This window comes from Cucurbita pepo, chromosome LG02 (genome assembly GCF_002806865.2).
Source record: "Cucurbita pepo subsp. pepo cultivar mu-cu-16 chromosome LG02, ASM280686v2, whole genome shotgun sequence".
In the NCBI taxonomy this organism is placed as follows: Eukaryota; Viridiplantae; Streptophyta; class Magnoliopsida; order Cucurbitales; family Cucurbitaceae; genus Cucurbita; species Cucurbita pepo.
In genome coordinates, this window is record NC_036639.1 from 3,157,027 (window position 1) to 3,173,488 (window position 16,462).

At 38.5% G+C, this 16,462-nt stretch overlaps 3 protein-coding genes across 3 annotated transcripts; 2 read left to right on the forward strand and 1 right to left on the reverse strand.

Moving 5' to 3' along the window:
- Positions 1-108: 108 nt before the first annotated feature.
- LOC111788645 (serine hydroxymethyltransferase 7-like) lies at positions 109-3,532 on the reverse strand. The gene is made up of 4 exons (XM_023669068.1): positions 2,180-3,532; positions 1,516-1,921; positions 634-735; positions 109-553 (listed from the first exon to the last, which is right to left on the reverse strand). The coding sequence occupies exons 1-4, from the start codon at positions 3,182-3,184 to the stop codon at positions 330-332; spliced, it is 1,737 nt and encodes a 578-aa protein (XP_023524836.1). The 5' UTR covers positions 3,185-3,532; the 3' UTR covers positions 109-329.
- A 2,709-nt stretch (positions 3,533-6,241) lies between these two features.
- Positions 6,242-11,132, forward strand: LOC111786128 (beta-1,3-galactosyltransferase 7-like). The gene is made up of 11 exons (XM_023666473.1): positions 6,242-6,558; positions 6,664-6,760; positions 6,854-6,909; positions 6,991-7,205; positions 7,294-7,357; positions 8,694-8,766; positions 8,847-8,967; positions 9,066-9,153; positions 9,242-9,367; positions 10,376-10,485; positions 10,564-11,132. Exons 1-11 carry the CDS (start codon positions 6,467-6,469, stop codon positions 10,710-10,712), a joined length of 1,191 nt encoding a protein of 396 aa, XP_023522241.1. The 5' UTR covers positions 6,242-6,466; the 3' UTR covers positions 10,713-11,132.
- Positions 11,133-12,218: 1,086 nt separating this feature from the next.
- LOC111787508 (transmembrane protein 87A-like) lies at positions 12,219-15,782 on the forward strand. The gene is made up of 5 exons (XM_023667491.1): positions 12,219-12,605; positions 13,095-14,031; positions 14,123-14,218; positions 15,145-15,281; positions 15,356-15,782. Exons 1-5 carry the CDS (start codon positions 12,361-12,363, stop codon positions 15,504-15,506), a joined length of 1,566 nt encoding a protein of 521 aa, XP_023523259.1. The 5' UTR covers positions 12,219-12,360; the 3' UTR covers positions 15,507-15,782.
- The last annotated feature ends 680 nt before the right edge of the window (positions 15,783-16,462 follow it).

Below are 16,462 nucleotides of genomic sequence, written 5' to 3' on the forward strand. Positions count from 1 at the left end.
CATCAAAAGCTTCCCCCTTCTTTCTTTCTTTTTTATTCCGAAGTACCATTATTAGGTATATAAACAGTGATTTCAAATCCCGAGATTAAACATACTCTGACAAAACAGTGGCACCAAACCAAAACCATGTGTAAATGGGAGATATTTGAGGTAAAAACCTCCCTATTGTAATCTGGGATTCACAGTTACAAGTATATGAATGATTCATTCATGTCTAACTTCAACCTTTTTTTCTATAATTTACAGGCAAACAAGTGTGGGGCATGAATTTGTTCGTGTTTGAGGTTACCAAGTGAAGCTGTAGTGTAAAAGCAGAGAGGCTCACACATTCATATATCGAATCCTGGCATTGCCAATGAAGCAGCAAAGGCCTCAACGCGGTTTCGAAGCTCCATAATATCTTTGTTGTTTTGTAAATTCTTCATTATATCTTTTAGTTTTCCGTGTTCCCTATGAAGGACCATTTTTGTGATCTGAACTGCTTTAAGAAGGATCTCAGCAATCGTCTCGAAATCGGCCTCTAGGCAACCTCTGGTTGTCATTGCAGGAGTGCCTGAACAAGAAAATAAGTTTCTATAAGTTTATCTCAAGAGCAAAATCAGCTGAGTGAGTACTCTATATACAAGTACGCACCTATTCTCACCCCTCCAGGAGAAATGGCTCCATTGTCACCATAGATAGCACACTTGTTGACTGTAATATGACATAGCTCACAGATCTTCTCATAGTTCTTGGCTGCAAAATAAAATAAACAACAAAAGTATAAGAATTAGCAGCCACTCCTCAATTTAAAAGCTTAAAGTCGATAAGCTATGACAAATTCAATCATATATATACTTTTAGCACTCCACGGACTTGAAAATCCATAGAAGGTTCAAGTAGAAATTAATATTAACTAGAGAGAAAATCACATTCTTTGAACCCTACTATGGCAATAAGCTGTGTGAGATTCCACATTGATTGGAGAGAGGAACGAGTCTCAGCGAGGAACGAAGGGGGTAGATTGTGAGATCTCACATCAGTTGGGGAGAAGAACGAAACATTTTTATAAGGGTGTGGAAACCTCTCACTAACTCTCACTAACAGAGGTTTTAAAAACCTAAGGAGAAGCCTGAAAAGGAAAGTCCAAAGAAGAAAATATCTACCAACGTTCCGTTTGAGCTTTTACAAATAATATGAATTATAAATAAAGAGGAAAGAAGGTTAGAAATTTCTTTATGAAAGAACAGTGGGCATCCCCAATAATTGAGAAGGAACAGCTATGCTATTACCCCTTCCGTCTTATCTTTTAGGGAGAAGGCAATCAAATCAAACCCAGAGATAACCCACAAAAGCTAACTCAATAATCCAGCATAAACGATTGATGACGACTCAGAAAGCACAAGAATAATCACCAAAAGTTCGTATATCTAACAATATTTGCTCAAGGGTCTTATCATATCAGAGAACCATTAAAATCTAGTGTGCAATTAAACAATGTATATCCAGAAGGAGGCAAATATCTGAGTGCAGTACCTGTTAGTCCCAAAGGAATAAGATCCCACAGCACCAAATGGTTGTCTGTACCATCAGTTACCAATCTACATTTTCTTCTCAATAAAGCTGATGCTAAAGCCTGCGCATTTTTCTTCACCTGTCGAATATATACTCTGTACTCGAGAGAAGCCACTTGCTTTAACGCTATGGCCAGTGCAGCAATATGATTATTATGGGGACCCCCTTGTAACGATGGGAAAACGGAAAAGTTTATCCTGTCCTCAAAGTCATAAGTGCCAGTTTCTTCTCCATGATTTAGAAGCACGCCTTGCTTCCTCGATTTTAGACCCCTCCTGAAAAAGATAATACCCCCTCTGGGCCCTCTGAGACTTTTGTGTGTTGTTGAAGTTACTATATCACAATATTGAAACGGACTAGCACATTCCTGCAGCATAGACAGAGTCATAAGGACATAAATGAGTAGCAAAAATGGCAGGAAGGTTCAAATCGCTATCCTAAGGGCTAAACTAATCCCACCCCACTTCAGGAACATATTACCTCAATCAGAATTTAACATAACAAATTAAAATCATTGTTGGCATATACAATAAAAAAACGCATTATCTTACAGAAATCTTAAAGTCTGACATGATGAATTCAATCACAATTCTCAAGAAACATGTTATAAGAAGAATCCACACACCTTGGCCGCCACAAGACCGCTTATATGGGACATGTCGGACATCAGAATTCCTCCGCATTTGTCTGCGATCTGCCTACATCTACCATAGTCCCATTCGCGTGGATACGAGCTTCCTCCACAGATTAGTATTTTCGGACGATAATCAAGCGCCTTCTCTTCAAGCTTATCATAATCAACGTACCCAGTTAGGGGATTCACTTTATAAGGTAGACTTTGAAAGAATATAGAAGCCGCTGAAATCTTTTTCCCACCCGGAGTATAATACCCATGACTAAGATGTCCTCCCGATGCTGAATCCAAACCCATAATTCGATCCTTTGGGAGCAAAAGACCGGTGTACACAGCGAAGTTTGCTGATGTACAAGAGTAAGGCTGCACATTCACTCCCCATTTCTCAGGATCAAGATCAAAAGCGGCCAACGCTCTCTCACAACAAAGCAATTCAATCTCATCTATGTGCTGATTACCCGTATAGTATCTAGCGCCAGGCATTCCCTCAGAGTACTTATTCGTCAAATGGCTACCTAGGGCTTCCATGACAGCCCTGCACACAAAATTCTCCGAAGCAACCAATTCAATACCCCTATATTGTCTCTGCTTCTCCTTCGCCATAATATCATGAATTTCCGGGTCAGCAATTCGAAGCGACTGATTCCCCCATGCCCTAACCGACGTTCGTCTCGCCTCAAGGCTCGATTCATCCATAATCGCTAACCGTTTCGCAGAATCCTGATTGAGAAACGATTGACTGTCTCTCTGCCTCTTCACACGCAAGGGTTGCCCTAGAAGGCTGAACTTCTCATCATCGCTATGATCATCCGGGTCCCCTTTCACAAAATTGAACTTCTCGTCCTTTTGCTCACGGAGTTCCAACAAATACGACGAATTCGAAGCCGTCGAACACAAATAGCTCGAGTTATCCCCAATCGAACTTCTAGATATCGAAGATGTGGCATGAGAACTAAATCGTAAAGAAAGATCCGACTGGGCATGACGAAAATCCATAATCCCGAAAATCAGCAGCAGAAGAAGACGATGAACAAAACGAATTCAACGAACACACCTAAGGATATGAGTAGAAACAGCAGAAACAACGACAACAACGCCTGAAAAAACTACAGTGACAGTATCGGAAGAACGACCGGCGAGGAGTGGTTGTAGACGAAGAAGAAGCTTCCATCTAAGAAGCGGAAATCCGGATTCAGATAGAAATGGAGATGAACAACGAAAACGAAACAGATTTATAATAAAATAACGAAATGCAGTTTAATCGGAGAAGAGCATTCCAGTGAAGAGAAGACAACGATGAATCTGGATGCAAAGATGGGAGTGGGAAGAGGAAGAAGAAAGGGTAAGGAGGTTACCGGGTGACCGGAATAGCCGGTAGCGTGAAGAATCCTAGTTGGTAAAGGTGTAGGTAAGCGAATGACGCGTGTCACACCAAAACTTACTTCTAACATTTTTATCTACACGGAATAACGTCTAGGTTCAGAAATGTGAAAATTGTGAGAGTGGGGCCCACTGCCAGCCTGTTGACCTACGTGGCTGGGTTAGTGCCGTCGTCTGCCGCCAAGTAAAANAAGGTGTAGGTAAGCGAATGACGCGTGTCACACCAAAACTTACGTCTAACATTTTTATCTAGACGGAATAACGTCTAGTTTCAGAAATGTGAAAATTGTGAGAGTGGGGCCCACTGCCAGCTTGTTGACCTACGTGGCTGGGTTAGTGCCGTCGTTTGCCGCCAAGTAAAATCAGCTACCTGATTTTTTAATTAATTTTAATAGCTTTAACTTTATTATTTAAATTAAGATAAATATCACAAATCATTTTTAGAAATAACTGTACAAAAATATCTAACATTAATATTTTAATTTTTTTATAAGAAAAATTAAAAATTTTGAAGAATATCTACAAATGGTTAATATTTAATTTTTTTAATAATTTATTAATATTCATAAATATAGTATTCTAATCATTAATTTAAATTTAAACTCTATATTCTTAATTATTTTCTTCAAATTAATATGAAAATAAATTTTAAAAATTATAGCCTTCGGTCAATGAATTGCAGCTAAAAGAAATATCCTCGTGCTTTCTTAATCCAATATTCAAAATTATTTTAATTTTCGAGTTATTAAAATTAAATTGAATTGAATTTCAAATATTGTCTTTTTTTTTTAATTAACCACTTGAAATTATTTATTGGATCATTTAATATTTAAATATTCAAACATGCATCGAGTTATAATGATTTATATTAAGTGAGATTTAGAAACTTTTTATTATACATTGAATTGACTATTTTACGTTAGATATATTACAAGATATATATTTCATGATTAGAACGAATATTTTTTTAATATAACGTTATATCTCTTTATCTTCTTGTGAAGGTTTTCTTGTCGTCACGACCTATGAACAAATACTTATTAGAGTAATCAGTGAGTGACCGTCGTCGAAGAAGCGTCAGAAAGCAATAAGAGACCGAGAGCAAATTTGAAGAGAGAGAAAAAGAGGTATAAATTTGTAGTGAGTCGGGTAATAAAAAAGAGACCCATAGGTTCGAATTTGGGTAAGTTTGGTGTTGAATCTAAAACCCGTTAACCCAGTGAGTGTGTAGCCCAAACTCGCCCATGAGGCAAGTCCATCACAACCAAAATCTAGAATTACCCATGTGCAACCCACAGACCTCGGCTAAAACCCACATCCAGCACACGCCTTGACCCGTGTGTTTGTTCACGTACCTGACCCCACTTGGAATTACAATTTGCATTCATGCTCTTGACCGACCCACTTACTTGATTTGTTTGCACGACACAACGTAGAGTAAAACTCGTGGTCTCCTACTAAGTCAATGATGCGATGATAGCCTACAAGTATGTCTCTTAGTGAGCGTAATGCTAAGAAAATATACCTCTAATGTGAAAATAAAATAATAAAATAATTAATTTGACATAATTTCCATATTTTTAATGCCGGCTTATTTTTCCTATCTAGAAACATAATAAGACCTATCTCTAGTCAAGATTTCAAAAAAATTACCAATATAAACAAATTGAACACGTAATCCAATAAGAATAATTTATTAATTAAAAAAAAAAAAGCAATTTCCATGTGGTTTTAAACAACCAATCCAAAATTTGAAAATAAAAAAAATTATATGAAATTAATAATTTTGAAATATATCTCATTACATTATGTTATAATTATAGTGAATAGAGAAAATAAAAGTTAACATAAGGTTAAAAAAATATTAATAAATTAAAAAATTTCAACTCACATGTATTGTAACGACCTACGGATATTGTCCTATTTGGGCTTTCCCTTTCGGGCTTCCCCTCAAGGCTTTAAAACGCGTATGCTACGAAAAGGTTTCCACACCCCTATAAATGGTGGTTTGTTCTCCTCCTTAGCCAATGTGGGACATCACAATCCACCCTTCAGGGCACAATGTCTACCCCCTTCAGAAAACAGCGAGAAGGCTGACACATCGTCTAGTGTCTGGCTCTGATACCATTTGTAACGACCAAAATCTACCGTTAGTAGATATTGTCCTCTTTGGACCTTCCCGTTCGGGCTTCCCCTAACAGACGTAATTTAAAGCTTTAAGAGAAAGCCCAAAATAAGACAATATCTACTAGCGGTGGATCTGGGTCGTTACATGTATCTTAAGAAAAATTATTGAATACCACCCAGTATAAAATTGTTCAAACTAAACCGACTTAACCACAAAGTTTCTGTACTAACTTTCATTTCTTTAAGCTATCTTTAGTCATCTTATTTTTAAGATTATTCTCATTTTGATTCATATATCTCTGATGATTTTAAAATTTGTCGAAATATATTTTAAAAATTTAAAATTAATTTGATACATATAATTAAAAAAAATAAAAAATTAAAGAAGAAAAATACTAAATTACTATTTAAAAAGTCCACCATAGTTGGAAAAACAATATTCGTAGGTTGTCTTAAAAATCTCAACGATTGGGCAACGACCTTCCTTTTTAATCAAAGATTAGTAAACAATTAAAAGTTAAATCATTTCAATTTAGAAACCGATTAACAGACAGGTTTATAATTCTTCCGAAACCGCGCACGACTGGTGGCGCGATTAATCAAACCCCCAAATCCCCATTCGTTTCATCCTTTCGCCGCCTTCATCCTCTGACTTCCATAAAAAACGCGCCCAATTGATTCATAAACAATCCCAATTTCATTCACCTTTCGTCTTCCTCCTGGTGGGTCGTCTGTCTTTTGAGAGATTCCCCATTTCACAGAGGAAAAAAGATGAAGAATCGTGGCTTTAGAAAGATCTCCATCGTATGGTTTCCTTTCTTTTGTTTCCCCTTCTTCCTTCTCGGTATGCTCGTCACAAACAGGTTTCTAATTTCGCCTCTCGATTTCTCCTCTTGATTTCATGCGATTCTGTGTTTTTCTGGGTTTGATCATGATCGGGGTTTTTCGATTTCTGCGTTATGTTGCAGGATATGGTCGGTGCCTGAATCCAATGGTCAGGTCATCTCTCGGCATCGCCATGAGCAGGAACTTCAAATCGTCTCTGAAGATAACCCTATTAAGATGGTGAGTGTTTGCATCTGATTGCCTTACTTATACGACTGATTGATTCCATTGCGCATTTGAGTATGATTTTCTGTTTCTTGGAAAAATTTTAAGCCAGCGGAGAAAAGGGATATGATGACCGAAGTTTATAGAACTAACGAAGCAATCAAGTTAGTGCAACTTGTTCTTTATATTTCCAGTTTCGTTGGAACAAATTAGTTTCCTTATTTGAAATTTCTGGATGTGTACAGATCTTTAGACAAGAAAATTACAATGCTTAACATGGATTTAGTGGAGGCTAGGAATTCTCGGGAGGTACACTCCTCTGAGAATTACACCCCTTCTGTTGAATCTTCTGTTCAAGACAACCTGCCAAAGAAGAAGATGTTAATGGTGATTGGGATAAACACCGCGTTTAGTAGTCGAAGGCGTCGAGATTCTGTTAGAGAGACGTGGATGCCTCGAGGTATTTAGGTTCCCCACACTGTTGTTATGTCTCATTTTCATCAGTTTACGTTGTTTTTCTACTAAAACATGGTTTGATGTTTGGTCAGGTGAAAAGCTGTTCCAGTTGGAGCGAGAGAAAGGGATTGTCGTTCGGTTTATGATTGGCCATAGGTATAATTGCGTCTCTTGTGGGTTATTGGCTGTAGCTAACTGTTTGAAATTAGATGCTGGTGATGATGGAGTCGCTTTCCATAATGATGGGGCTCTCTTTTTTCAACCGGATGGTCCTAATGAATGAAATTGACATTTAAAGCATAGGGTATTAAAGTTTTTGTTGGTCAAATTTCTCTGTGAGAGCCTTTCATTGTCATGCTGTGGATTGTTTCAAAGCTTGGCAATTAAAGTGGGTTTGTGATGACTTTTTGAGACGAACCATCTTTTCTGTAGTTTTTGGATTGCTTTTTTGTAACTGCCCATGCCCACCGCTAGTAGATATTGTCAGCTTTGGCCTGTTACGTATCCGTCGTTAGCCTCACGGTTTTAAAACGTGTCTGTTAGGGAGAGGTTTCAACACCCTTATAAGGAATGAGTCGTTCCCCTTTCTAACTGATGTGGGATCTCACAATCCATTGTTCTCGTTGGCATACCACCCAGTGTTTGTCTTTGATACCATTTGTAATAGTCCATGCCTACCGCTAGAAGATATCGTCCGCTTTGGCACGTTACATATCGCCGTTAGCCTCACGGTTTTAAAACGTGTCTGTTGGGGAGAGGTTTCCATACTCTTATAAGGAATGCTTCGTTCTCCTCTCCAGTCGATGTGAGATCTCACAATCCACCCCCCTTGGGGGCCCAGCATCCTCGCTGGCACATCACCCGATGTTTGGTTCTGATACCATTTGTAACATCTCATGTCTACCGCTAGCTGATATTGTCCGCTTTGGCCCGTTACATATCGCCGTCAGCCTCACGGTTTTAAAACATGTCTGTTAGGGAGAGGTTTCCACACCCTTATAAGGAATGTTTCGTTCCTCTCTCCAACTGATGTAGGATCTCACAATCCACCCCCTTGGGGGCCTAACGTCCTCGCTGACACACCACTCGATGTCTGGCTTTGATACCATTTGTAACATCATTTGTAACATCCCATGCCCACCGCTAGCTAATATTGTCCACTTTGGCCTGTTATATATCGCCGTCAACATCACAGTTTTAAAACGCGTCTGTTAGAAAGAGGTTTTCACACCCTTATAAGAAATGCTTCGTTTCCCTCATCAACCGATGTGGGATCTCAATGTTCTCTTAATGGGCAAAACAAGTTCTTTATTGGCCCATTTTGCAAAAGCAGCAGCTACTATTAATCTGTCAGCTTTCTCCTTTCACTGTATAAATAAGTAACACTAGACTTTCCTGATTGTGATTACCATACTGTGTTAGATTCTCCTATTTGTGTTATTCTAGCATTTTCTCCCTTATCGAACTAACTCGTCGATCTTTGCATGATTAGCGCAACATCGAACAGCATTTTAGATCGCGCTATTGATTCTGAAGATTCCTTGCACAAAGATTTCCTTAGACTGGTAAGACAATCTAAATGGAGTTATGATCATATAAAAGAATGATTAGACATTCAGCTTGTAAACTGAATCATGATGTGCAGGAGCATATTGAAGGGTACCACGAATTGTCTGCAAAAACAAAAGCCTTCTTTTCCACTGCCGTTTCTATATGGGATGCTGACTTCTACGTTAAGATAGACGACGATGTCCATGTGAATTTAGGTACGTTTCACGTCGTTAAGTTGCTATCTCTTCTACGTATGTGAAAGCGAAAAATACATTTATCACGATCGCGTTTCTTATAATTCTTCCCCATACAGGGATGCTAGCTACCACTCTGGCTTACCACCGGTCAAAGCCCAGAGTTTATATTGGATGCATGAAATCTGGACCTGTTCTATCTTCAAAGTAATTTTCATGGACTGCTTATCATGTTTATTAAGAGAGGAGGATTTGTAATAATATGCTTTCTTTTTGCTTATTTATTTGATCATAGGGCTGTCAAATACCATGAACCTGAATTCTGGAAATTTGGAGAGGAGGGAAATAAGTACTTCAGACATGCAACTGGACAGATTTATGCAATCTCAAAGGATCTAGCCAACTACATTGCGAATAATCAGTAAGCTTATAGCTTTTCTGTGTACAATTAGAGTACGTAAAGTAAACACATCATCATAGCTTGTGTAAGTTTCTTAATATATACGAAGTTGTTCATATAAATTTGTCTAAATGGATCGAATATGAACTGAATCAAAAGAAAATGTTATGTTCTTTGATGTATATGGGAAGTTTTTCTTAGTTGATGAGCTTGCAGCTCTTTTTTACGTTTTAATTGTGAGGTCCCACATTGGTTGGAGAGGGGAACAGAGCATTCGTTATAAGGATGTGGAAACCTCTCCCTAGTAGATGTGTTTTAAAACCGTGAGGTTGACAGCGATACCGTTGGCCAAAGTAGACAATATTTGCTAGTGGTGGGCTTGAATGTTACAAATGGTATCAGAGCTAGACACTAGGCGGTGTGCCAGTGAGGATGTTGGACCCCCAAGGGGGGTGGATTGTGAGATCCCACATCTGTTGGGGAGGGGAATGCAACATTTCTTATAAGGGTGTGAAAACTTCTCCTTAGTAGACGTGTTTTAAAACTGTGAGGCTGACGATGATACGTTACGGGCCAAAGTAAACAATATCTGCTAGCGGTGGACTTGCACTGTTACAAATGGATCAGAGCTAGACACTGGGGGGTGTGCCAGTGAGGACTCTGGGCCTCAATGGGGGTGGATTATAAGATCCCACATTGGTTGGGGAGAATGAAACATTCATTTATAAGGGTGTGGAAACCTCTCCCTAGTAGACGCGTTTTAAAACTGTGAGGTTGGCGACGAAACGTAACGGACCAAAGCGGACAATATCTGCTAGCGGTGGGCTACGGTTATAGTAGAACTTGCATAGATTTTTTAGTTGTTTATTACTAATGGAATGGTAAATGAGCCCTCGTGTTAACACTAAACGTTTATGACTTTTGGGAAGTTATATATATCCTCCACCTCTCTTTTTGGAAGAAATATGTATGTGATCTTTGTATCAGATTCTTAATGATAGGGTTTTTAAATTTACACTTGTGATGCAGGCTAATTTTGCACAAATATGCTAATGAAGACGTGTCGCTCGGTGCTTGGTTAATTGGGCTTGAAGTCGAGCACATAGATGACCGCAATATGTGCTGCGGGACTCCACCTGGTAACATTTTCATCAGATGAACCTGATCATAGCATAGTTTCATCTTGGTCTTTCTCTAAAGACATAAAATGTTTGCAGATTGTGAGTGGAAGGCACAGGCAGGAAACATGTGCGTTGCATCATTTGACTGGAGTTGCAGTGGAATATGCAAATCTGTGGAGAGGATCAAGAATGTCCATGAAAAGTGTGGTGAAGGGAGTGCGGCTGTCTGGAGTGCCTTAATCTAGCTCAACGCTTCTCTTTGTCTTGGATTTTTGATATCATTCAGCTGTGATCAGACAAAAGCTGGACACTGTTTGGGAGTTCAACTGGCCACGAAACGTTATGTCGAAACACTGCACGTAAAACCTCGAAAGAAGGTAACGTATGAGCGTGCAGTGGTGGAATGCATTCGTCGAAAAAAAGTGGTTTCTACCACAAAACTTCCAGTTTTGTTCGTGGGAGTCAGATTCATTTATACCTCTGTTTGTTGCTTGATCATAGGACTTAGGTAATACAGCCAGTGTATTGTGTAATTTAGGCTGATTTCTTATTTTGGATGTGTCGGACTCTGTTTATTTATGTCATTTCTTTGTATAGTGTAAAGAGAATGATTGTTTCTATCCGAAGTGATTGTATTTTCTGTAGCCTTGAGCTGGTCGATGATATATGTATTAACGAGTTGTGTTCTTTTCAAGCTGATGAAACTTTTAGTATCGTGAATCATGAAAATGCAGCTACCTTCCTGGAAATTGAGTTCCACAAGGCCGACATCGACATCGGCATCGGCATCGACATGGCCTGTAAGATTGTAACACCAATATTTGGCACTCTCATGATAGTAAACAGCTTGAGAAACTGGCAACTTGGAATCAATTGGCGATACTCGTTAGTAATGCATTCAATCCATCCCTTCTGTCGGGGCTGAAACCTCGGGCATCAGATCAGACTGTGGTTCGACATCGTCCCTGTCTCTCCCCGAGAAACAACAAGAAGAAGACGAAAAAAAAAAAAAAAACTCTAAACACACAAATTTAGTCCCTATTATTTAGAAAATTTTGATGTGTCTATAATTTTATGTGATATTCTACGTTGGAATTTTTCCCTAGCAAACGCGTTTTAAAGCCTTGAAGGGAAGCCCGTGTGGAGGAGAACAAATCACCATAACTTTTTCCTACATACGTGTTTTAAAGCCTTAAGGGGAAGCCCGAAAGGGAAAGGAGGAGAACAAATCACCATAACTTTCCCCTAGCAGACGCGTTTTAAAACCTTGAGGGGAAGCCCGAAAGGGAAAGCCCAAAGAAGACAATATCGGGGTTGGGGAGGAGAACAAACCACCTAGAAACCTTTAGCATACACGTTTTAAAGCCTTGAGGGAGAACCTCTGTTAGCGGGGTTGGGGAGGAGAACAAACCACCTAAAAACCTTTAGCATAGGCGTTTTAAAGCCTTGAGGGGAAGACCAAAGAAGACAATATTTACTAGTTGAATCGAGGACAATATCTCCTAGTTGGATCTAGACAGTTACATTTTATATATATAATTAAATTTTAATTTTTTCAAATCGACCAAAATTTAATTTAACCAACGTCTGGTAGAAGACAATAAATTACTATATATATATATATATATATATAATTTAGAATATTGAATTTAAAAAATATATATATTAATTTTGATCCTCTAAAATTTTTAAATTAACAGAATTTATTTTGTGCTGTCTCAATCACATATAAGGTGAGCGCGTGTGGTAGGATTCCCTTTTTGTATCGACCCACTGACAACTGCTTCTCTGACAATCGGACTCCGATCTCATCTGCCGATTCCATTCTAACGCCGATCCCTCTTTTTGTCTCTCTTTCTCTCTATTTCTTGTTTTTCTGTTTGATCCGTCGCCATGAATATCTTGAAACAAACATCTCTTGCTGTTTCAAATCCTTTATTCATTTTGTATGCTTGGTTCATACTCTTACAGTCACTCACAGTGAATCTAGCCAATGCATCAATCCATTTCTACGACAAAGAAGCTTTCATTGATGTCGGTAACTCTTTTCTTCTCTCCGGCGGCAGTGAAGGTCTTGCGGCTTCTCTCGCGGCTAATTCCGATACGCCTTCTGTCCGCAATGTCCAATCTTCGATCCAGTACTCTTCCTAACTCTTTGGATGTCTTGATTTTGATTCATGTGCTTCTTTTGCGAGTCCGTGTGGATAGGTTTTGTTGAAGGCGTCCTTGAAATTGAGATGTAATTGCGTTTTAATTTGGTTATACTTGAGCTGGATCTGTGTTCATTTTGTTATATTGGGGGTAACATTTGGCTTTAAAACATGATTCATTGGTGAGATAGAAAATGAAGAACAATATCGTTCCATTGAAGAAGTTCGTTTTGTTTAAAGATCATATTTGATTAGAAAATTTGTTTTGAACAACTTGGCTAGTAACTCTGTTTCTTGTTTCTAAAGATCGTATTGACCTATCTGCACGCATCCTCGAGAATGTTTGAAGGATTTAATTATTCGCAGAAACTGGTTTTTGTAAAATTTTGCCCTGCTGTAGCTCACTGAATGTTTATAATCTGTATGTATATATGTATGTATTCTTCTCTCAGTACATGAAATTTACAAATGGGACAGATTTTATAATATCACCTTTTGGAGGAGCAAAGCTGCTGCCGACCAACATACAGACATGGAGCATAGCACTGGATTGATACAAGTTATCATCTTCGAGGCTGCTGATCGTGATAACATTGGTGGTTCGGCTTATGGTGGGCAGAGAGCTGTATGTTGCACTCCAGATCTTGCCAAGTTTGAAGGATGTAAGCAAGGGGAAGTCATTAAAAGACCTTCTTCATCAGATATTAACTGGCCTGTTGTTTTAAATGTGCAGTTCAGTGGTAACTATCTTCACACTCGCATGGAAGATATGGAGGTTTCCATTACAAAAACTGGAATGTATAACTTGTTCTTTGTAACATGTGATCCAAACCTCAAAGGATTGGTGATGAGTGGGAGAACAAAGTGGAAAAATCCCCATGGTTATTTACCAGGACGGATGTTCTCTTTAATGAGATTTTATGTATGTATGTCCGTTGCATATTTATTGCTTATTGTCATTTGGCTATCTCAGTATGTGAGGTTCTGGAGTGATATTCTGCAACTTCAGCATTGCATCACAGTCATCGTTGCGCTCGGATTATTTGAGATGGTCCTTTGGTACTTCGAGTATGTAAACTTTAACGATACCGGAATTAGGCCAGTCGTAATCACAACATGGGTGGTGACCGTGGCTGCTGTAAGGAAAACTGTTACACGGCTTCTTATACTGTCAATTGCCATGGGTTATGGTGTCGTTCGGCCCACTCTTGGTGGTCTTACCTCAAAGGTTCTTCTTCTAGGGATAACTTACTTTTTGGCATCTGAGTTATTGGATATTACAGAGTATGTTGGGATTATAAATGATGTTTCTGGAAGAGCAAGACTGTTGCTAGTCCTCCCTGATGCGTTCCTAGATGCATTTTTAATATTGTGGATTTTTACTTCCCTTTCAAGAACGTTAGAGCAGCTACAGGTATTGCTTTCCTGTTCCTGATATCCGCCAAGTTTAACAGCATGGATCCTCTCATTAGATAAACTTGTTTTTTTTTCTTCTTTTCTTTCAGATGAAGAGGAGCTCTGTTAAGTTGGAAATATATAGGAAGTTCTCAAATGCTTTGGTGACCACTGTCATTGCTTCTGTTGCTTGGATTGGATTTGAGGTATGACTTCAAACTCTTTACACATTTTATTCCTTTATCCATGTAGACATCTATAGTGCCAACCTAATGCTTTACCAAATGAAAAACAAAATATAAAAAATGGGATACCGAAGTTAGTGTGAGATCCCACATTGGTTGGAGAGGGGAACGAAGCATTACTCACAAGGGTGTGGAAACCTCTCCCCAGTGACACGTTTTAAAATCGTGAGGCTGACGGTGAAACGTAACGGGCAAAAACGGACAATATATGCTAGCGATGGGCTTGGGCTGTTACAAATGGTATAAAAGCCAGACACCGAGAGATGTGCCAATGAGGACGCTGAACCCTCGAGATCCCATATCGGTTGGAGAGGGGAACGAAACATTTCTTACAAGGGTGTGGAAACCTCTCCCTAATTGACGCGTTTTATAATTGTGAGGCTAACGGTGATACGTAACGGACCAGAGCGGACAATATATACTACCAGTGAGCTTGGACCGTTACAAATGGTATAAGAGCCAAACACCGGGCGTTGTGCCAATGAAGACGCTGGGCCCACAAGGAGGATGGATTGTGAGATCTCATGTTGGTTGGAGAGAGGAACGAAACATTCCTCGTAAGGGTGTGGAAACCTCTCCCTAGTAGACGTGTTTGAACACCTGAGGCTAACGGCGATACGTAACGAGCCAAAGTAGACAATATCTACTAGCGGTAAACTTAGGTTGTTACAATTAGTGTTTGCATCTTCTAGCTGATGCATGCTGTGCAGTAATTGGTGTATAATTATGGAAAGTTTGCTCCAGGGTTACTAATAGAGTTCAAATTGCATAATGAAATCTACATGAACCTCGTTGTTTTAGGGACTCTTGCCCACCGTGTCTTCTTGTTATTATTTTAGTGCTGTCTTGTACAGCAATGTTTCATGATAAGCTTTTGCATATGGTAGGTCTACTTCAAGGCGACAGATCCCTTTAATGAAAGGTGGCAGAGTGCTTGGATCATAACTGCTTTTTGGAACATTCTTGCATTTGCTTTATTATGCGTTATCTGCTATCTCTGGGCTCCATCACAAAGTTCTCAACGGTGTGTTCTATACTTTCCAATGTTTTACCACTTTCTTTCAGCCTAATCCTAAGTTTTAACAATCATGAACCAAGGTATGCTTACTCTGATGAAATCGGAGCTCAATCTGATGATGAAGAAGCTCAATCCCTAAACCGAGCAAAGCCAGAGAGTGAACTTAGTTTCGTGAAGCAAGCGCAGAACGTCGACGAAGACGATGACAGGGAAGCGGATAAAGGAGAATGATCAGTAACCTTTGATTCATCCCTTTTGTTTTGATCTGCAGTAAGTCCAGTTCATGGGAGTCCTCGGCTAGATCACCCAATACTCAATGCAAGTGTTAACCGGATAGTGAGGGCTCGCCCTGCAGCATGGCAGCACAAAGGAGAGTGTATATATTGAGATTAACTCTCCCATTATCTTCGTTTGTTTTGTAAAGTCTTATTTGCATATATGTTCTTTGAATTATTCCTATATTTTAAAAACTAGAAATTTATTCTCATCGTTTGTTAAATTTATTATATATAATTTAACACTAATTTTTAGACTTTCAAATTGATTCAAGAATCATGGTCAATTTATTTGACTTGACGTGGGTGTCATGGTCATGTCTATCCAGGACGTCTTATCTATATGTCTATCCAGGACGTCTTATCTATATACTTGTGAGATTGGACCATGCATATGAATTATTCGCGAAGTTTGATTTTTACCTAATGACTTGTTCATTGGGTTAGAACAAGCACCGCATAATTGTTGTGTCATAACTAAAAAAGTGCGGTTGTGACACTAGATAGACATACATGTCCATGAGTTTTGAGAATGCTACGAAATTGTGAAACACGAGCATGACTGTAATTATAATTCTTAAAGACTTGAATATGATGCACGGTAGATTTTGTTTGAGATGTAAACGAGAATTTTTTTTTTCAATATGAAGCTAGTAATCCGATTTTGTAAATGCTTTTGGACTAAATTTATTATTTAACTATTTTTTTTTAAAAGATAGAATTTAACAAATTTTTTTTCCAAAATTATATGAGTTCTAAAATTATGACATTAATTTGTATATGGTTAATTGAATAAAATAAATAGATAATTCAATTTTTATAATTGTTTGAATTAAAAAAAAAATCTATCTACTTTTTTTTTTTTTTTTTTTTTTTTTTTTTTTTTTTTTTTTTTTTTTTTTTTTTTTTTTT

Coding starts and splice junctions, on each gene's coding strand:
- LOC111788645 (XM_023669068.1), bottom strand. CDS start 3,184: ATGGATTTTCGTCATGCCCAGTCGGATCTTTCTTTACGATTTAGTTCT. Junction 1,922..2,179: donor GCGGTCTTGTGGCGGCCAAG/GTGTGTGGATTC, acceptor TCTATGCTGCAG/GAATGTGCTAGTCCGTTTCA. Junction 736..1,515: donor TATTCCTTTGGGACTAACAG/GTACTGCACTCA, acceptor TTTATTTTGCAG/CCAAGAACTATGAGAAGATC.
- LOC111786128 (XM_023666473.1), top strand. CDS start 6,467: ATGAAGAATCGTGGCTTTAGAAAGATCTCCATCGTATGGTTTCCTTTC. Junction 6,910..6,990: donor AGAACTAACGAAGCAATCAA/GTTAGTGCAACT, acceptor GGATGTGTACAG/ATCTTTAGACAAGAAAATTA. Junction 9,154..9,241: donor GGACCTGTTCTATCTTCAAA/GTAATTTTCATG, acceptor ATTTGATCATAG/GGCTGTCAAATACCATGAAC.
- LOC111787508 (XM_023667491.1), top strand. CDS start 12,361: ATGAATATCTTGAAACAAACATCTCTTGCTGTTTCAAATCCTTTATTC. Junction 14,032..14,122: donor GAACGTTAGAGCAGCTACAG/GTATTGCTTTCC, acceptor CTTTTCTTTCAG/ATGAAGAGGAGCTCTGTTAA. Junction 14,219..15,144: donor TTGCTTGGATTGGATTTGAG/GTATGACTTCAA, acceptor TGCATATGGTAG/GTCTACTTCAAGGCGACAGA.